Here is a 22,206-nt window from a genome sequence, read left to right as displayed (position 1 = left end):
TTCAGTCTTTATCCCTCAGACATAAGTATCCAAAGACGTTTTTAACTTAGTTTTTGTAGCTAATTGCTGCTTCTCTCCATTGGCTTGTTGTGTATGTAGGTGTGTGGTTCCCAGAGGCACTTGGTGCACAGATCAAAGCCCTGCAGAAGGGAAGGATTTCTCTCTACCATGAGTCACCACATGTGCAGCTGTCAGAGCTGCTGTCAACCAGCAGACAGTTTTCAGACTGTCTCATATTACTCAGCTTACACTCTGCGTAACATCCTTTCTGAATAATAGGAACCAATGCGCTTTAGTTTCTCACTTATATTTTATGCACTCTTTTTGTTAGTAGTTCTTTTTATTACTGTTTCTGCTAGCTTTTTGAGTAGGGGCAGGGCTATGGAAGCAGAACCATCGAGTGATGTGTTTTTTTCCTTTACCCAGCCTGCCAGCATTGTCTTATCTATGCCAACCCCTTGGCTACACCAACCATTTTTGTGCTACTACCCATAACCACAGAAGCACAGAAACATGAGCTCTTATTACTTCTGATTATCCCCTCCAGGATGAATTGGGGGGGTGTGCTGTCTGGGTTCTGTGGCGGTGCTTTGCACAGCACAGAAATCCCGGAAGCAAGGGCCAGAGAAGCAAAACATGTTCCAGCTTCTCCAGGATGGTTCCTGATGTCCTCCAGAAAGTCTACAGGCATCCCAGGCAGTAAGCAGGACAACTTGCCTGTCTCCTGTTCCTCCCCATGCTTTTTGCAGGAGCTAAGTAAATAAAGGAGGATGTTTTCCTTCTCCCATCTCCCATTCAGACAGCGATTACCATCTTATACCTCCAGTTCCATCCTAAATTTTGCAGTCAGGGTTTGGCTCCTTGCAGGTGCTGACCATGTCTGCATTCCCTAAGCGTAAGAAAAAGCAACATCCATGGCAACCGCCAAATCAAGGGCATTGATTGGTTTGGCAACACTTTATGTCATCATGTCAAACACATGGAAGGACATGGAAAAATGGGTTGATTTTGCTGAGAGAGTACTGTAGGAACCTAACAGTAAAGCTATTCAGAAGAAGTAAAGCTATTCAGGAGAAGAAGAAAAATAAAGCTATTCAGAAGTGTTTTTTTAAAGAAATAGTGTAAGGTGAAGTTACATACCATACACTACCTGAAACATGCTTGTATATGCCCATGTATACATCCTTGAATGCATGTAGATGTCATACACGTGCAGTGTAAGATGAGAAGCCCCACAGATTTCAGTCCCTAATACCCTCTAGTAATAGTGACACATGGCCCGCTTCTGGGGCTTAAAGCAACATGTTCTGCCTAACACTACTTTCTGAAGTCTAGTCTTCTCTTTTGTGCATATGGCCAGCTTGTTAGTAGGTTGTCAATCTACATTATGTGCTGCGAGACTAAGAGAATTATGGCATAGCCTTCCGGTGAGGAGCTTCTGGTGTAGCATGCAGGAAGTCTGGCTGTGGCAGGGCTGAGCGAAGTGCAATTCCAGTGAGAATTTGGCCAGCATGTTAAACAAGGTGATGGATGGGTAGAGAGGAAGCAAGAACACTTTCCTTTTGATTCCAAAGAATAGGAAAATGGAAACAGGAAAATCTAGCAATGATTTTTTTTTTTAAATCTAGCAAGGATTTTTTTTTAAATCAGCAAAGATTTTTTTTCAAGACACTTGGTTTGAGGCTTCCCACCTGTTTCCCATCTGAGACTCCTGAGCACTTTGTAATCATTCAGTGAAACTGAGTACAAGGCATCTGAACATCCATGCACACCTGTACCTACCCTCCTTGTCCCCTGTTCTTACAGTAAATGCTGTTGCCATATAATGTGACTTTGGGGTGTACAGACTTTTTTAGATGTTGTGAGAAATATATTTTAGCAGTAGAGTGCAGAAATCTCTGTAACTGAAAATTTTTGATAAACAAAAACCATGGTGACCACTAGACATTTCCAGGCAGTAGTATCATTTATCCTTTCCAATGTGTCACAAAAACAAAGTGATATAGAGAGTACCAGATCGCACTGACCCCTTACTTATGCATTTGTTTGAAATACTTCTTCGTAATTTTCTTTAGTTCTTTCCGAAGACAGTACAACTGCCTGTATCCAGCCTTATGAAGAAGTACAGACATCTGATCTACCAGATCAACAGGATAGTCTTGGAAAGTCTATAAAATGTCACCAGAGCCGGGAACTACCCAGTATTCCCCCTAACACAACCATGGAAACCATCATCTCAGCTAGAAATGCAGAAAATGACCAAGGTCTCGGAATGGAAGGGCCTTATGAAGTCTTGAAAGACAGCTCCTCTCAGGAGAACATAGTTGAAGACTGCTTGTATGAAACTGTGAAGGAAATTAAAGATGTTGGAGCAGTAGTCAGCATGGAAGGGAACTGTAACAGCAAATCAAAGACTTCACTGACAGTTTCTGAAGGTCAGAATCAGATTCCTGAGTGCAGAATTGAATCAGCAGAATATGCATCTGTTGACCGAAATAAGAAGAGTCGCCAAAGTGCTAATTCAGAAAGTCCTCTTGACAACATACCAGATGTAGAGGATGAGCTTCCCCCTCCAGTACCCATGAAACTTCTTGATGAAAATGAGAATGTGCAAGAAAAACAAGTGGAAGAAGAAGTGACAGAAGGGGCAAGTAAACCAGAGAAGGTAAATACTGCAAATACTTGTCCTCATCAAACAGCCAAATAATGACAGAGAACATATGGGTGGGAGAGGATTTTATTTTTTAGTAACAAAAAATGCCAAGAAAAAAAATAACATTTAAGGTGATGCAAGACTAAAGTAGGGAAATATGGAAGTGTACAGGATAGTCTTTGCATTATAGGCATGTATTCATTCTGTTGCAGCCTATATTTTTGATTGTTGCAGTTATGCATTACATAAAGCTTTTTCCAAATATTATCCTGGAATTACATAGGCATCCTCTGCTTCTTTGTTTAACATACTTGTGGAAGCTATTACAATGGGTATCTCGTATCTCTGTCAGCATCTATATCTTGTAAAGAATCCCCCTCTTCTTTTTTTCTAATGAAACCACAATTTACAAAAAGGAGAGGAGGGCATCTTTGGTGGATGCCCTGACTTTCGATGTGCCTCCTTTGTTGGGCCACCTTGTCATTGCTGTGGAAGTGTTAGGCACCTGCTCAAAGCAACTCTTCTTGTCTCTCTCTGTAGGAGAGAGGGACAGAAAGAGAGAGAAATTGCAGCAGTAGGCTTTTATATTTGTCAAATCCTTTATGTCACATATAAACACAGTAATGAATTTCTACCTGCTGAAATCACGGCCAAAAGTTAAGTTTTCTCAGCAGCTTATTTTTTGTCCCTAGGAACAGTCGTGGTGAAGTCCTTGAAAAATAGAATGATGACATTTTCAACAATTTATTTTCCATCTGTAGTTTTTAACCAGAATTCATTTTAAGGAATGCTTTTGGTTCATTGCATGGACTTCTCATAAACTGTTGAGTCTGCATTTTTCAGAACTAGTTTAGATATTTTCTTAATTTTGAATAAAAGAACCGTGATTTTAAAAGATTTTTGGTGTCTGAGTCATCAAATCATATTTGGTATTGATGAACATTTCAAAAAAATTCTTTAAGATGCAATTTTTAATGTAAACATTTACCAGAAAAATCATAGCAGAGCTGAGGTATTTTTACTTGTTTCTGGTTGTTCTCTTATTTGAAGTATTTCAGTAATCCAGGCAAAAGGCAAAAAAATACCTTGTTAAATAACTAACTAACCATGTAACCTGTAAAGCACAATAGAGTCCAAATGAATAAACTGAAGACTACTCATAATACAAAAATTGTTTAGCTAGACTCTTCAGTGCACATTCTTACAAATAATGAGCTCATCAAGTAAAAAAATAAGACATGATTGTCAACAAGAATCCACCAACATTCACCCCTCCCAGATTCAGGCCATAAGTAATTTCTAATTAAACTTTTAGAGAAACAGATTTCTGTAACAGTGACATTTTTCCTACCAGGTGTGAAAAGACTTGCAGAAAATCATTGTGTTTCCCAGTCACTGATACAAAGGAAAAAGCCTTTGCTGCTCTGTAGCTCCCCAGCACACCGTGTATGCAGTGTCAGTAACTGCAAGGAGTGGGAATTGATTAAAATGGTTCAGGTTTTGAAGGATTAATCAAGAGATGACACATGCAGTCCCCTAAGTGCCAGGGAAAAAAGTGTTTGTCTAATTAAAATTTATTCAGAGCTGAAGCCATCCCGAGTTAAAGCTTTGGCAGCATCAGATCATTCCCGCGCTTGCTGCTGGGTACATGCATTATGCATCGAAGCGTGTGCCTGTCCTGTCCTTGAGAGCTACAGCTGCAACAGAGTTGGAAATGGTAATTGATGGAATATATAAATGTCATTATTGTTGGCATTGTGTGGGGAGGTGGTTGAGGGATTGTTTTTCTGTTGTGATCATGATAATTTTCCCCTCTATTTTGCTGCCTCAAACAATGCAGAGCAATGCCTGTTTTTCTCTACGTGGCAACCCAAGCCAAGACGTTTATGGAAATGTATGTTGTACTGATAACTCTTTTAGTTAGATACCACAGGTGTTTCTTTTTGCTTCCTCTTCTATGCGGCTACTTAACTGCCCTGCCTAACATGACATCTGTATCCCAAACTCTTAAACGTTCTGCCCTGGCCCTGATGAAGACAGTTTGTGTGGAAGTCATGCAAGACTCAATCACAACAATTAGGCTTTGCTTTAATAGGGCCCAAAGAAGGGACAGGCGGCCAGGCTGCTTGTGTAACCAAGGCTTGTACCTGCCAAGCAAGAGAGAACAGACCATGTCCAAGCTGTTTCAGTCTCACCTTTGAAAAGAGGGCAGCCAGGGTGATCCCCAGGCAATGCCAGTTCCTGAAGCACACAAATTTGGGAGAGAGCTAGGTGGACCAAGCCGGAGACCGTTCTAGTATATAGCAGCATGAAATGGATAAAGCAGCTTTTTAAGAGCTGGGTGTGCAATAAACAGGTGAAAATTAAGTATCCAAACTGGTTATTGGCTGTGACCCAGCAAAATCTTTTGTAAGACTTTGATGAAGAAGGACACCTTTAATAGCACGAGGCTTCTTATAGGCCTCTATCACCTGCAAAACTTGAGCATAGTTCTTCTAATAAAACTGGAAAGGCAGAACAGTTTTGACTTAGTACTTTCTTTTAATTAAAAAACAAAAAACGGAAGTAGGGATCTCCCTTTTTACCCAGGGCTTTCCTGAGTGAGCACTGGTAGAAATGCTCTCTGTGTGTACATCTGGCTGCTGCCATCTGATTTCAGCCTTGCACAGCCTGAGCATGGGCAAAGTATCCCTTACAAATGCACCAGAGGCGAATGTTCTCCTAGTTCTGCTGCCCGAGTCAGGAGCAGCAGCTGAACCAAAGAGTAAAAAATAGAGTGCTGTCGAGAAACGAAAAGAAAGTGGAAGGCAAATAAGGACATATGCTGTTTTTCTTGCTGCTTTTGAGGTTTCAGGCATAGTTTATAATATTGCTAGGTATAAAATGTTTAGGAGCAAGTGGGTTTTTTTTTCACTTTCCAAGATAACAATATCCTTCAAAATTGATGTGTCACAGGTTTCACATTTAGAAGAAAGAACACTAGATCCTAGGGAAACAAATACAGGATGGCCAACATCCTGGAGTATTTTTCAGTACCTGAGTGGGAAACTGTAGAAGGGGTCCTGACACATGGTGCTTGTAGACACGCTGATGACAGAAAAATCACTGAAGAATTTTGTGAGCACATGCTTGTTTTAATGTGTGAGGATGAAATTAGTGACTTACTCCCCAACACAAAAAATGTCCTGCAAAAAAGAAAGACTAAACTGAATTGCTTTAGTGAAGCAGATCTAATACAAGGCCAAAATACATTTGAACTTGTATTACTTTTTTTTATGAGTAAACAAAACACAGGTTAAAGAGCATATTCTCCAGACAGTGAGAAAGAAGCAGGAGAATTTTTCAATGTGAGGGAAGCTCCTGGGGAGCAGCAGGCAGACTTCAGTGTCCTTTGGGTCATGGTCCTTGTCAGAAGTGCTCAGGAGTTTGGAGCTTGCTATTTACCAGAAGTAAAAATGCTAAGTAAATGAAAGTAGGAAAGAATCTATCATAATGAGCCTCGATAAAAAAAAAAAAAAGGAAACAAGTTTTGTGTGCCTGGAAGCGGTATTTAATTGACTGTGCTAAAAATAGCTCTACTCCTCCATGTTGGTTTGCACTGGGAGAGGTATGAAGTGTTTTAGGTGGTAAATTTGTGTGAAAGTCCAAAATATGGCCTGTTACAGTGCTGGAAGGCTCCCTCTGAGTCAGTGTGGAGCAGGAATGCAGCAAAGACTTCTTGCCCCAGGGAGGAGGCACCCCACACCCACGGTGTAGCAGCCAGGGTCTTTGTTGCTGTAAAGGTCCTAAGATGTTTTTCATGAGAGCAAAATGGTTTCTCCCCAACTTTTCATGACCTGTTTTCCACAGAACACTTTACATGCTTGAAGTTAGTCTTGATACCAAACCAAGCCCTCCATCCTTCAGTACCTCTACTGTGTGACCTGGCTCCAGCTCAGCGTGGGCTGCAGCAGGTTCAAGTGGCTGTAAGTTGAGGCTGCTGGGAACCTCTGCACAGAGGCTGCATTCGAGGGGCAGGGGTGGGGAGGACACAGTGTCTCCCTGCAGCACTTCCAGGATCCACAGAATGAAGGATAACAGGCATCAAGAAGGTGCCAGCTGAGCATTGTTCTTTTGTCATCTAAAAGTGTATCTGAAAATCACGTGAAAGGCCAACTGGTGTGTCACAACAACTAATTTCTAATTGTTCAGAAGCCTTTGCAGGTGCTTCATTAGAAGTGTAAAGGCTGGGATACAGCAGAGCAGAGTTTGTTTTAATCATTACATTATTTTTACCCTTTTCAGGTCAGGACAAGAGCAGATACATTAAAAAGCATTACTAACCTCAGGGCTATCTCCAGAGATGTACTCTGGATATTACAGATATTATCTATGTAAAATGAACTTGAGAGCAAATGACCATGAAATGTAATGTATTGATTATAATGGGAGGGTTTTATTATAGGTTTTACACTGTTGATGGGTAATGAGCCTTTTTTTTTCTTTCTTCCTTTTTTACAGAGGCTTAGTTCAGTGTCTTACAAGTCTCGAGAGGAAGATCCATCTCTTACAGAAGATGAGGTAGGTTTCTTGCATGAAATTCAGTAACTAACTAGAGACTGTTTTTTAGGCAGAAATTAGCATAAGCTCTGCATGATTAAGCAGAATCTAAGAAAGGTGAAATTTGTTCCAAGGAAAAATGAAAGCCCAAGATTCTCTGCACAGAGTTTGTATTGCCACGTTCCTAGTCAGAAGTGTTCTCGTGTCTATATAAGGCAAATAGGTTAAAAATGGTGTTGGAAAATAACAGGAGGCCACAATTAGTTGATCATTAGGGCAATTTCTTCATTTGGATGACAAGTTCTACTTAAGAATAATAACCAGCACCTTTTGAATCATGTGCTCCACCTTCCCCAAGCAAAGTGGCTGGGACTCTCGGAAGTAAATGGAAGCACAATAAAAGCGCTGGAACATAAACTGTTCTTTAAAATGTAGGTTGGTCAAATAAATTGAGGAGATTTAAACAAGGACAGAAAAGTTAAACAGAAATGAGGTTGTCTGTGATCATATCCAATACACTGGTGCCATTTGTAAATACGTTCTCAGACATAAAAGTAAACACAAACTTGGCAATGAGCTGAATGAGCTAATGCTTTCTGCTGGGAGAAGCACTCCCAGACACTAACGAATAAATTGATCCTTGAACTGGGTTCATGTAATCTAATACTGAAAAGGGTTGAATTATTAGATGAGCAGAAAACCCACTCTTTGTTTGGTTGGCTGAAATCCGTAAAAAGTAAGAAGTAAAAATTGCCATCTGGAATTCAATGTCTCTCTAAAATAACCCAACCAAACAAAAAGCCACCAACCAGACAAAAAACCAACCAACCAAATCAACCAAACAAACAAACCAGAAAAACCATCCCAGAATTAACAGAAGTGGTCTGGTTCATCTGCATCAGTGTTGCTTAACCATAATGGACATTTTCATGCCGATCTATTCTTTTAACTGGGCTGATGCAAATTCAGAGTGGCCTTGCATGCTTGGGAAAGACTTCAAACATAAGATAAGGGCTATGTTGCATTGTGATATTGGGTACCAGAGAAGCAGTGCAGGGAGTATCAGACATCTGCCCTGTGCGAGAGTTAGTATCCACTTGGACTGGCAGAGGGAGTCAAGACTGATCTCTGTGCTTGTTACCAGCCCCGATAAGCCCTGAGCAGAAGAACATATATGGATGTGGGCTTCTCCTTCACCTCTTCATGAAGCGGCACCTTTGTGCACTTCTTGAAGTGTACCACCTCAGCAGAGGGGATTTTTAGAGCTAGACACTGGCTCCTCCCTCTCTTGTGTTTATAGCTGAGAGGTTTCATTCTCTAGCATAAAGTTCTGATATGCAGTGACTGAGGTGCAGCTCCTCTTTGTAGGCAGAGTGTAGTCAACAGAGCATTTTTTATGTTGTCTTCACATGACTTGGTGCCTCCTTAGTCCTGCCTATAAACACAATAATTAACTACCCTCCTATTGGGTAAAAGCAGAAAAGTAGACACTACCATTAAAAATAATAACAAAAAAAATTGTAAAAGCCCCAAGGATCAGACAGCATTCTTCTCCTACATTACAGCAATTCAGTCTGATCATCCATTTGATGCCTGTCTCCCTGTTGAGTCCAAATTGGCTCCAGGACCACAGCAAAATTTGCAAGAGCTCCTGCTCACAAAGCTATTCCCTCTTGCCCAGGTCTGATTTGCCTTCCAGGGATTTATGTTCAAAGAATTTTTCCATTTATAAACTTATTTTATAAAGCCTTCTTTTTTTGAAAAAAAATCAATTTATAAATGCATGCCATAAAAGAAGGGATTTGTAAGAAGTAATTTATTTTTTTTAAGAAAAACCCATACCCTTTTAAGAAAGGATATGTTTTTATTAGAAGATCCTGTCTTTTCTTAAGTAACCAACATCCTTGTGGTACAAGTGCATGGACTGATGCACAAGCTTTATGTCATGCTTGGATACTCAGAAGGTGTCTCCTTTTCCTAGATCTCTGCCATGTACTCGTCAGTGAGTAAGCCGGGACAGGCCATCAAGGCACTGGATTCTCCTTACACCTGTATTCAAGAAATTGCATCTCAGAGGTCCCCGTCTATTTGCAGTGGCCTCTATGCAAGTGTGAAAGACTTTGAAAACACCCTAAATTCTACCACTGTGCCTCAGTCAGCGGACAGACCAAACGGGGAGCTGGAGCCGGACTATGAAGCTATCCAGTCAGTGAGCCAAGAAGAAGACAGGACCGTGTCTGTGCCTAACACAAACCACACTGCTCTTTCAGGAGAGAATGACTATGAGAGCATAGGGGACTTGCAGCACCACAGGGAATTCACCAGACTTTAACTTCTCTGGCAGCAGATTTCTCTGCTGGTATTTTCAAAGGAACAAGTGAAACATGGAGAGGGAAGTGCTTCTCCTTTTGAGGAACAAAGCTAAGTATAGAACACAAGTTGAGAAGAGGCAATGTATGTTTCAGCCAGGGTGTGATACCTGCTAGGTTAACCCGGATGGTGGACTGAGGCTTATGGCAAAGGGTACGTCGGGTCAGAAAGATGACCAGGACAACGTAAAGGTTTCTTTATTGCTAGCTCTGAGGTGACCAGAATTCAGGAAGAAGTGAGTGCCATGCTTGGTGTCCCAATAGGATTACATACCAAAAAGACTGCCTTTACACAAAGCTAACTTCTCATTTTGAGAGATTATTTTCTTCCAAGTGTTTTTCAAGCATCATTTTTCATTCCAGTTTGGGCATCCACAATGTTGAGCAAACCATGGATCATTGTACCTCAACCCAGACTTGCTTTGCAAGGCTGGGGAAGGTGCACTCACTTCTGTGTTTTTTGCAGAGCTCTGTCCACATTCATTGCAACTAAAGTGCAAACAACAGTACTTCACAAGGGACCTCCTCCAAATGTACTTGAATTAATTCTGTTGGCTTTTTCTTTCTTTTTTTTTAATGTCAAGGGTTGTAGAACGTGACCTGCAGTATTTGAGATGTGTACTGGTATTTGTAGGGGGTTTGTTTGATTATTTGTGAAATACCACTTTAAAATGGCAACTGTCACCCTTAGTGTTCTTGCCATGTTTCCCTTACATGAAGATAAATACCTACCCACACACACCCCAGAGAATTGTCATGTTGCAAAAAGTCATGCAAATGAATGCATTGGCATAATGTTTAGTCTAACCTTAATAGTGTTGAGTCATTTTTTTAAGAATTTTGCCCTTTTTTAAGACTTAAAATATTTTAATATGTTTGTGTAGTTTATTATATGGGAAAATTTATGTACTGTGTTTAGTGGATAATATTTTTATTTTTTACAACATATTTTTCATCTTCAAAGTTTTTGTAGATAACTTACTGGCTTTTGTAACAGGAAGAATCCCATTCTTTGTTTGGGCTTTATTTGGTTTTCGTTAAAATTTTTTTCCTATTTTAGAAGTGGGTAAATGAACAATTGATTTAGGGTTGTTTTGTTGAGTTTTTTGTCTCCTTGAGCAAGGATGTGGAATCTGCCTTTCCGTTTTTAAGCTCAAAATAATGGAGTCTATGTAAAAGAACACGGCCAAAGGGGAAAAAAGAGGCAGAAGAGACAGTAGGATTTAGTCAGGGAGAGCCACTAGCCCTCCTTGTTCTTCTGGTGAAAGGAGCACAAGAGCAACCAAGACTTTCTTAGTTTGAAAGCCACTGGCTTTTTAAAGATGCCAAGTTATTCTGTTACTATGAAAAACAAAGTACAGTGCTTGGATGAAATAAGTAGGTACTGGATTGGTACGTATTTTTACTCAAGAATGGTACAATAAATAGTACAATGGTACAACTCCAACAGTAGAGACCTGGTATCGTGTTACAGGCATGTGTACATGTGTGCACATATTCCCATGTATATAAACATACACTTGTAATTTGGACACAAGTATAAATTATAGTCCAAGCTTGGTAACATACATGTAATATATGGCATGTGCTTGAAGAGCAGGGGGTTTTTTTAATTCAAAATAAACAGTACATAAACTGAGGTTGGCTTATTCCATAGTAGCCAAAGCAGGTTTAGTTTCAGCTCAGTTGACACTGAGTTTTGATACACCAGATTGAGTCCTTCTCAGATCACTGGCCAGTTCTCAACATTACTTGGTACTATAAAGAGCAAACACAGATCAAAGAAGTGTGCTGATTTATGGGCTTTGCCTTTAAGTACAGCTCTGAGGAGCAGTGCAAGTGCACAGTCAAACTGCCCACGGGGTGATTCAAACTTCATGAATCCTGACCTCGTGCAACAGTGCAACACACTTGATCTATGACTCTCATCCTTGGAGGAGAAGCGGAAGTGGTTCAGACCAGTCTACATCCATCTTGTTCTTGGCCATGCTGCCATGTTTTGACAGCTGCAGCAAACCCTTTGCTTCCACTCCACTGCAGTGCTCTTTAAAGCTGACTTTGGTCTTCCTTTCTAGAGTTTTTACCTTTATAAAAGTTTGTTTCTGTTCCCTTGAATGTGAATTCATGAAGTTCGCCTTCGAATGTTCTCTCCTTCTACATCACACTATTTAAGGCCAAAGATAAGATGCACCACATTTCAGAAGATCTGCTGTGCTAAGTCTGGAGAATTTCTGAAGTCTTTAACTATGGGTTTGCTCAGGGGTACTGGTTTATATATGTAGTCCTCCATATGACTCCTGCAGCTTAGTGGCAGGCATACCTCAACTCCTGAAATTCCCAAATACATAAGATATAGTTATCCCTTTACATGAATGACTGCTTTTGGAGAAACAGTAGGAACATGAGATTTGCCAGGTTCTCCAGTTTCAATGTCAAGACCAATTCAAAGACAGAGATAATGCCAGTTGATAGCAAAGAATAACACTGATCTCTTGATTGTAAAATTTTAAGGTGCAAAAGAAAAGCAAACATCACCCTAGATCAGCAAGTCAAAGGATGGTGGAGGACTGTCCTGTCACTCTGTGGTCTTTCACAGCTGGATCAAGAATGTTGGTTTGGACAAAGGGACACAAGACTCAGCTCGTTCCTTCCTTTCTTTCCTCTGTTCTGACAGCTGCACCTTGAGACCCCCCAGACTTCCCTTTTTCACAGTGAAATCCCTCCTCCTCTCTTCTTTCTTTGGTTTTTATTTTTAACCTGTGTCATACAGCCTTACACTGGGAGCTGGTACTGTGTCTGCAGTTCTGTGGTACTGGCACATTGCTTCCTGTTTAAATGACTCTCAGGCTGGTGAGAGCCTTTTAATTGTCAACCAGACCATCAGCCTCATGGAGAAGCAGCTCAAATTTTGGATTGCTGCTTGTGGGATGTGTACCTGCCTTCAGCCTTGAGACACACACACGTTGGACTTCAGAGCTGCAAAAAATAATTACCCTCCTGAACAAGCATGGACAGGGGAGTCCATAACTCCCCTAAAATCTCCGTTATGTAGTCTAATGCTAAAGAAAAATATTTTGTAACTCAGTCCAAGGTTCTTACGTGAATAATTCCATCTCTTGACAAAGAGTCAAGCTTCTGTTTTAGTTCCCTCTTCCCAGAAGTAAGATCTGTTCCTTTATAGCTGTTGCCAATGCTTCCTTTTCACTAATATATCAGATAGAAAGATTTTTCCAACAGTAATTCCCAAATAGATTAATTTGATTGTAAAGAAAAGGGAGTCTATTCTGCTAGTCCCTTTATTGCTATTTTTTTCTCTTTCACCATATTTCTAAATAAAATGTCAACATCCAAAATGCAGTATTTGTTACCTGGTGATCTTTTTGGGGGAAGCTTCAGAGTCTATTTCTTTGTTTCCATTTTTTGGCATAACTGTATAATAGGATCCCACATCAAATTGCCATAGTAGGGCCAGGAGATGCTTTAATGTGCGTAAAACTACACTAGTGAAAAGGTCTTTTTGATTTTCCTCTGGGAAGTGGTAGAAATAGGAAATGCAATTCAGACATCTCTTCCATGAATCTGTGTCTCCTGTGGGAGTTGATCTTACCACATACTTAAACCAGTACTAACCCCATACATAAACCAGTCATTCCTTTCTACCGTGAGTGTAAAATTACTTTCTCAGTCACAGAGAGGAACAGATTCTTTGCAGATACCTGTAGCACAGGCATGTACCTAATTACCACAGTTAAATCAGTTATAGTGCCTTTTTTACAAAGTAGCTAGTACTTCCATACTCTTTTCCATACTGTGTGTGTTTAACTCAAAAGTACAAAGGGACAATCCCAACATTTACTTGTCTAGGTTGGAAATATCTTTATAGAGACATTTAATGTACTGGAACTCAGTTGGCCATACAATAGCAATAGTAGCTCACAAACATCCTCTAAAAAGCCCAGTAATGTAGCTACGATGACTAAGCTTTGCAATAAGAATTATCAGTCTTCTTTTGAAGAACCTAAGTTTTTCAATAGTGAGCATTCAGGGAGGTGGTGTCCATGTCAACTGTGAACAATTACTTGCTTCAGTCTTTCTAGTAATATAAATGGCAGGCTTGCTTACATGTAGCAGGATTCATGGGGTGAGGGATGAGTATGTGTGGGGATTCATATTCCTGAGTCACACAGAGTTGGACCATTTCTACAGTTGCAACTGGCTGATGACCAGCTGCCTTGTTCATCTATCGTGCCTTCAGGGAATCCATCATGCCAGGATCCTTCTGGGCTGTGTGCTTCTCCATGGCTCCCTGAGCAGCTCCTGTCTGCTGTTTTGATCACAATTCTGTATACGCGGTGCTCTCTGTTCAACCTTTCAATGGTGCTTTTATAAGATGCTGGATAAATGGTTTCCATGTGCTTTCTGAAAGCTGGTGTGTAAAGCTGTGGCACAGTGCTCCCTCTGGTATTGTCTGCTTCTCAGAACTTAGTGTTAACTGTGGTACTCTGACTACAAAAGCTGACAGTGCTGCCCTGTCTCTTGTTCATCCCACACACCGCCAGAGTGGGGTCACCACATGTAACAAGCCTGCCTTGGTTGGGCCACGGGTGTTTAAAAGCAGCCATTCAGGCCAGGTGACCTGGCTTGGAAGCAGCTAGAGGCATGACTCTCATCTGTGCACTGTGGGATGGAAACATCCCAGAGCCCAGCTCAAGGACTTTTTTCTGTCTTCTACTGTGCATATACATTTGTTTGCAATGTTGACTGTAAGAAATCTGTTTCTGCAACAAACATTTTAATTTGGGCCACATTCTAATGAGGGACTTTTGCTGTTAGGCAAATAACCAGTTATTTCAGATGAGTGTTATTTATTTAGGTTGAAACATGCCTGGATAAGGCACAAGTAACTTGGTGTGTGTAGTCTGTTGCAAAACAGAAGAATGCAGAAAGATGCTCAGCCCATGTGGTGCTGTGCTGAAGACTTTCAAGGGCAGGTCTCTTCCTGGGAGCAGGGAACATAATTACTATTTATATCATTTCATACCCTGGTGCTGAAGCTGATTTGTAGCATCTCTTCTGGGATGGTCATGGCTGAAGACATTGCCAGAGCAGATCTCAGCCTCAGGGGAAAAAAAAAATCTATATAAAATATATATCCCTTGCTAGCTAGCAAAATATGTTCAGGATTGTGGTAAAGATAAATGCTACAAATGGAACATCACAGTGATAAAAACACAGGGTTCCTTTTCTTCAAGGAGAAAGAATCCCTTTTGCCTGGGCCAAACAATCCCAGGCTTACAAAAAGTATTAAAGAAATTAATTGCCAATGTGGTAATTTTCCAGGAGTACATTAGGATATCACAAACACTAGACACTGTTCTTTTCTTCTGGACAGCAGAAAGATGAGAGTTTATTTGTAATACAAGGTTTCCATTGATTAATTGACAAAACTTACTTCACATACAATCCAAAGTTCAGCAAGTGTGTCTACACAATGTAGATGTATTTAAGCTAACTCTAAATGATCCAGCTCAGATGTCGTAAGCAGAATCATTAGAACAATTTAATGCTTGGTCTGACCTGCTCACATAGCTTACTCTGGCACCCCAATTTCCATAGCAAATGCTTGTATTATCTTGGCATTACATACCCATTGGCCTGCACCCACTTTATAGATAATACAAATCTTACAGTTCTGTTTTTTTCAAGCTCCAAGGTTTTGTTTTTGGAGGTCTTCAGTTTTAAACTGGCCACGTCACTATAAACATGATAGCAAAGTGCCTAGAAATACAGATGTCTCTGTAAAGGTAAACATGTTCACTGTTACTGCACAGCTACCTGGTTACTGTATGTGGTAATCTCTTGCCAAGCACATTCCTAAATGTTGGCTTTCATTTGTGGTGTTTATTTATTGTTAGAATGGCACAGTCTGACAAGGGTTTTTCTCTGCAAATTCATTGGCTAATTTTAACGAGCATATGTTTGTACAGAAAATATAAAACAAGATTTTTGTTAGTTTAGAAAGCAACTGTGTTATTTCTTATGATAATGCAACAATCAGCTTAGATTATTTATAAAGTATGTAAGTATCACTTGACTTCAGAATGCTTCATTGGAGATTTCAGAATGCCTCCTGTTCACTGCAAGACAACGTAATCAACTCTTGTCCTTTTAATCTTGTAATATTGGCCAGGGGGTTTTAAACCTTACAAATATTATTACTTAAAAAATGACAGTGCTGATGTTTTGGATTCCTAATGTCTGCAAAGAGACTCATATTTTAACTTCCAGCATAGGTTGGATTTGGACTACCCTCTTATTTATGGAACTGCTCTTCCCCACTACATTCAGCTGTCACCATCTGAGTGTCACCATCTCTTCTGTCCTTAGTGAAATATGACAACTGTACAGAGGGCACAGAAACTGCATCACATAACAGTTCTGAATGGGACATTTCTAATGCACCCATGAGATTTAAGAGCCTGGACTTCAGTCAGATGTTTTGAGGAAATGGCATCCTGTCTGGAGGATATCTGTGGAGGTCTTGTCTTCACTTTCTTTCAAGGCAAGAAGTTCTGTAGGTTGCAAGCACTCACGTGACATTCAGAGATGTATGTAAAATGTGAACTGTCACAATGTTTAAATGTATTATTAAAAAAACACCTAAGAGCACAACCTTCTTTCTCACATGTCTGAGGATACTGAAATTTGGTCATTATATCCGAAACTGTTTGAGAAGGGTCACATAACAAGTCTCCTCAGAACATCCTACCAGCAGACAAGTCTTTGAATGGTATCTGGGTCACACTGGTGGCTCCTGAGTTTCTGCACATACTACCTTCATTATTTCCAGCAGGGCCTATTTCGTCTCTGTGCCAATGACTACTTAGGAATGGCCCTTTGCTTCACAGTCCTGACCTCTTTAACTTAGGAAAGGAGATGTGAGCTGGTTCTCCTCAGGAAAGTGTGCTAAGAGCCTGCAGACCCAGAAAAGAGCATTCACTGTCAGGGCAAGACAGGCACAGCCCACTGCAGCTGCTAGGAAGAGAGAGGTAACGGAACAAAAGCTAACTTTCATTTGCACTTCACCCATCTCAGAGACCACCTGTTTAGAAATATTTTTACAGTAGAAGAAATTATAATTAAGGGACGAGTTGCCGAGAATCTCACAGGAGACGGATGGAATTGTTTACTCTTCTCAGTATTCCCTATACCCAGAAAGGCAGGGGCAAGTCCTCTTTGCCCAACCATGATACAGTTGGATCATCTTTTATCAAGTCTCCGTATCAACAGAATTGAAATTAATAAATAAATTCTAAATACATGTTTTTGTTCAATCATAAACCCAACATGGACAAATGTAGATGCACTAACGTGTAGATCTGGACTTGCACAGATGGGGGGTTTTGAGCAAAAAACCCCAACCAACTAAACAAACAAACAACCCCAAAAAAAAACAAACCCAAAGAAACAAAAAACCAACCCTAATTGGATTACTTCATTTAATTTGCATGAGCTGAGGGTGCAGGATTGGGCCCTAAGGCTGAGTTTAGAAGAAGTTTGGTTTCGTGCTAGGTATTTTTGTTTGTGTTTTCAGTGAAATATATTTTCTTTCTATTATATTAGTGAATTGATATGAGTTCCATAAGAAAAACAAAGAATAGTCTAGTATACGGATAATTATGTCAAATAGCTAATTATTAAATCATGCCTCAGTAAGAGACACTTAAAATTGGGTGCTATAGGAGCTTTAGCATAAAATTGCTTTACAAATGGAACATTGCTTAGAACATAGTGAATAAGTATTTGTAATTACAAACACTTTCATTTATTTTATCCATTGTTTTAGAATGGAAAAAATATGTATTACTGGAATATTTCCCAGCAATGTTCTCTTACATAATGTTCTAGCAACAAAATGTGTTTTCTGGACAACCATTTGAGTCTCTGGTCACTGACACAGAACTGCAAAACATCTTCAAACCACTATGAGCTTGTGAAAAGAGAGGATTAGAACTGTCTCTGGCTATCTTAGAGTGGATACAGTTAAATATACTGTGAAGTTCAGATCTGTAGGCAGTGAGAGCAGTTCAGTGCTTAAATGACTATGCTGTATAAAGCTGGAGTCAATGCATGCAGACTTCCAAGATGGCACTAGCTAAGGCTTGTTTGCTACATGAAGGGTTATTTGGCTTGCTACCTGTTTGAAACCAACACAGTTTTATCAACACCACTGCAGACACTGAAATATTGTAGTTTTGTAGAATGTATGTTTCATAAATTGTAGCTTGACTATAATTGCAGGGCTTATCCTACTGTTAGAACAGTTCTGATCCAACAATAAGTTGCATTTTGTAAATTAACAAATGCCATTAAATTCCTCTCAGTGCTTTGTAATAGTATACAGGAGTTGATGTAATTTCGTCATACCTTTATTCCAAGAATCTTCATCAGATGTTTCTAGCCAATTCAGCTTTTGGCTGCTGAAAGCACAGTAGGCAATTATGGTTATTTACTGTAAATGAAGACAAGTTTTATGTAAATATTTCAGGGGTAAAAATGCTACATGAACATATGAGGCAGTTATCTAAAACTAAGAACACAGGTCAATAATATAAAATACAGATTTTATTTATGTACACTAGTATCCTAATATTTACTTGTTTATATGTAGAAAAAAAATCGTAAGATTCTGTACTGTACTTTTAAGAGAGGCTCTGCCATTTTCTCTGGTAATGTATTTGCAAATAACTTTTGAATTTATTGGAAATTCATGTAAATTATGTCAAATGGGAATCATGTTACATTGCAATGAAAGGAGTTGAATTCAAAAATCCTGGCAAAATTAATTGGATCGAAATCTATATATAAATTCAATTGCCAGACAGAATAAACCACAATAAATAAGCTTTGTCTTTTGCTTAGTGTTTGTTTGTTTTTACCTGTGCCTCTTTTTGTTGTTTTCTTAACAAATATTTTATTCAGTCCTTGTAGTCACTTCCTCTTGCAGGTCTTAAAATCTGCATTATTTGATAGAATTTTATTTGCTCTGGGCATTTTGTGTCAATCTCATTATCTGACAAGAAATATTAAGCCTTTGTTGTACTATATAGCACCTTACTCTTCCCAAAGCCACAGTCCAGTCAAGATTCAAGCATGCACATAAAAGCACCAATTTTAAGTTGTGTCTAGACTAAAGCAGGAACTTCCATGAATATTGTGACACTATGCTCTTTAATGCAGATAAGAATTTTGTGTTTGAGCCTTTGAAAGTTGTGCGGCTTTCAGTATTTTTAAGGGGTTGCAATTACCAGCCTTATGGATTATCTTCTGAAATTGCCGTGGCATTTGATTCCTTTTCTGTGCTAAAGAAGCTCTCTAGGTAACATTCCCCAGACATTTGCTGCACTGTGCTGTCAATAGCAAGACACTCATTTGTGTAGAAATACTTTAAGAGCATCCTGAAGCATTTCAGAGGCAGCTGACTTAGTACCACAGCTGAATATGTAACACAGATTCTGCATGTAAATCTAACACAAAGAAACGTAATCTTTTAAATGTGCCACTGGAAGAAAGCTGCTGTGCACTAGAGCATGAGGCTGAAATAGTCCCTAGCCTGCTGAGACTTGCATTCTCCATGCCTGGCACCTTCCTCCTCATTATCTTTAATTACATATAAGAAAAGAGCAGCTTTACTCATTTCAATACTAAGTAGTTACTGATGAACAGGTTCCTGGAAAATTCACAGTGCAGATAGGGGGGTTTTATGCTGGGCTGAGAGGCTGAAGAAATTATACAGGCAAACAGTATCAGTTCACTGTCAAAGTGATGGCTCTTTAATGTTTAATCTGGGTAAGTGTATTTTAATACCAAAGATATAAAGTTACAGGTCAAAGAGAGGACTTGTAAAAATAAGGAATATTTCATGTGAAAAATCATTCAAGATCGCAAAAGTGTAAAAGAAGATTGCTTTTTATTGAACATTTGTTCATGGACCAAGAAACTGCAAAATATGTAATTCAGTATAAATTTTTTATTAAGTAACTACTGAATATTACCCAATACAGGCTATTCTTCTGAAAAATGCATGCATTATTATTGTCAAGAGTACTGTATCACAGATACCTTTTTTTTTCAGTTCATCATTCTGAACAGTTGCTATCAGGCATAAAATAGCTCTGTTACAATGGTTAGCTTCAGGTTTTAGGCCAACCATGCAGAACTATAAATGTGGCTGGTTGAAATATTGAACAATTTGCCCAGGTTCTGGCTAATCACATAGCTGCATGCACACGCTTGGGAATAGAAAGTGCAAGCACTTTCTCTCCACTGATTTCCACTGATCTTTGACATCACTTAAAAGTAAGGCTTTAACCTAATGGGAGCTCGGGATGGAATCAGCAGTATGCTGCAGTGACACCTGGTGTTTAAAACAGAATTATTCCCTGTGAAGTGTGGCTGACAATTTACTTTTAATTGGGTATATACTCACTCAAAGACTCACAGTTCACCCTCTGTTCAAGACGCATAGTATTAAATAGAACTAGAAAGCATTGGAGCTAAAGAGTGGTTTGACATCACTTGGTAGCAAATGTGTCTGACAGATTTGTTTCAAAAGCCCAAAATTGCAGTGACATGACCTTCTAGCACTCTAGCTGGCACGATACTTTAGCACTTCTTCTTCTCAGTTGGTTATTACATAAATGAGATTGACCCTTCATATAACTCACACAACTGGAATTTCTGTGCAGCCTTTGTGGAAGGACTGATAGGCAAGAACAGAGAACTGCCAGTTCAGGCAGAAAATAGGGATCCTGTGTGTGTCGTCGTGCTAAAAGGCATATTAGAGCTACAACAGATACTTCTGAAATGGTTCCTGCTAAAGAGTTTATTGACCAAAGTAACCAAGATCTGCATATTTACAGCTGTGACTGAAGTGGAATGTAAATCCCATCAGCAGTTAATGTAATTAAGGATTTTTAGGATAACGTAAGATAATAATAAGGAACATTATTATTAAAGATTTCAGTTTGCCACAAGATAACAAGAAATAAGGAAGATCTTGTAATAATCTCTATATTTAAACTGCTGGACTATTTATATCATGCAAAAGTTTTGTGTGACCTGTTCTGAGAAGCACATATGTGCCCCATATTTATGTAGTTAATCTTTGAAATCTGACAAGGGCAAAAGTCTAAGACTGGCATTGTGTTTTTCCTTTGTCTCATAAAATTCTGTTGAGGGTTTGGCTGAGCTACAAAAGTCAGATTATCCTAAAAGTTACTGTTTTCTTTCCTTAATTTTTCTGGGAAATTATGGGAGCCTGCAAAAACAAACAAACAAAAAATAACCTCCTGAACCTGAACCTTCTTAGGCTGCATTTGTGTCTCCAGTCAACCAGCAGAGAGTCAAGTAGATATTTGAAGACTGGCACTCAAACTAGCATTCAGAGGTCTTTCTATTATCTCACGTGTGGCTTATTTCCAACAGCAAAGTACAAAGAAAAAAAAAAGGATCTGGGCAAAATCTGTCTGGATGGGATCTGAAGAGAGCAAACAGCTGCTGCTCCAAGTAATGTAATGAATCTTATAACCCAGCAGTAGAACCAGCAATGTTCTGGGTTAGAGGGCTGAGGCTGTCACAGGCTAGAGAAGAGAGGTATCAATACCTAGTTCCTTGGGTACTCCTTCAGGTTATTTTGGAAGATAGTAACATTTGCTTTCTGACAGTTTTATGCACCTCTCCAAGTCAACATGATCATTCAAAGACAGTCAAAATACAATGACATCAGCAAGCTCCGTTGGGGCCCACGGACTCACATATGTCCAGTTTGCTTTAGTATTCTCTGACCTGATCTTCTTCCACTGAGGGTATTTCTTTCTTGCTTCAAACTTTCCCTCTGTCTCCAGATCCTTGTACTGCTGAAGGCTGGTCTTTCTCACAAAGACTGAGGCGAAGAAGGCATTCAGTACCTCAGCCTTTTCCATGTCCTGTGTCACCAGGACCCCTGCCACCTTCAGTAGTAGCAGGCCCACATTCTCCCTTTTGCCACTGATATAATTACAGAAGCCCTTCTTGTTGCTTTTGACACCCCTTACCAGATTTAATTCCAGTTGGTCTTTGGCTTTGCATGCTTGGACAGTGTTGCTATATTCCTCACAGTTTTCCTGTCCATGCTTTCACCTTTTTTTGTGTGTTTGAGTTTTCCATGAGCTCTCTTTTCATCCATGCAGGCTTCCTGGCATTTTTGCCTGACTTCCTGCTCCTTAGGATGGACCCCTGTTGACCTTGGAGGAGTTGAAGCCTGAATATCAATCAGCTTTCTTATATCCCTCCAGGGCCTTGTCACATTGGACTCTTTCAAGGAGATCCCATCCAGCCACCTCACCAAATTAAGAGATTCTTCTGGAAAAGTAGTACTGTGCCCTTATTTTCAATTACTTTGTCTTTAATTGCTTGATCAGGTGTGAGGTTTTTTCCCCCCCACAGAAACTGTGTCAGTGAGTTTTAAGCATTAAAATAAAGAACAAAGTTGTATGAAGTATGTGAAGGTATTTGTAAATCTGAAGTTTCTCTCTCTCCAGATTTTGCAGCCTAGATAACACTTAAAGATTTGGTACATGACTGAAAGATGCTAATTGCCACAGG

At 39.6% G+C, this 22,206-nt stretch overlaps 1 protein-coding gene across 5 annotated transcripts in view; it reads left to right on the top strand.

The window, feature by feature from the left end:
- PAG1 (phosphoprotein membrane anchor with glycosphingolipid microdomains 1) overlaps nucleotides 1-18,465 on the top strand; it is a 111,975-nt gene extending 93,510 nt beyond the window's left edge. For all 5 annotated transcript variants that reach the window (XM_017834582.1, XM_017834580.1, XM_017834581.1 and 2 more), the window contains 3 exons: nucleotides 2,076-2,665; nucleotides 7,154-7,213; nucleotides 9,174-18,465. In XM_017834582.1, coding sequence (XP_017690071.1) covers nucleotides 2,076-2,665; nucleotides 7,154-7,213; nucleotides 9,174-9,524 — 1,001 coding nt within the window. In that variant the 3' untranslated portion in view covers nucleotides 9,525-18,465. The remainder of the gene's footprint in view (nucleotides 1-2,075; nucleotides 2,666-7,153; nucleotides 7,214-9,173) is intronic.
- Nucleotides 18,466-22,206: the final 3,741 nt, after the last annotated feature.

The sequence above is a fragment of the Lepidothrix coronata genome, unplaced genomic scaffold, assembly GCF_001604755.1.
Source record: "Lepidothrix coronata isolate B3197 unplaced genomic scaffold, Lepidothrix_coronata-1.0 Scaffold235, whole genome shotgun sequence".
Taxonomy (NCBI): Eukaryota; Metazoa; Chordata; class Aves; order Passeriformes; family Pipridae; genus Lepidothrix; species Lepidothrix coronata.
The sequence above is the reverse complement of the archived record's forward strand: the minus strand, read 5'-3'. Positions and strand labels throughout refer to the sequence as shown.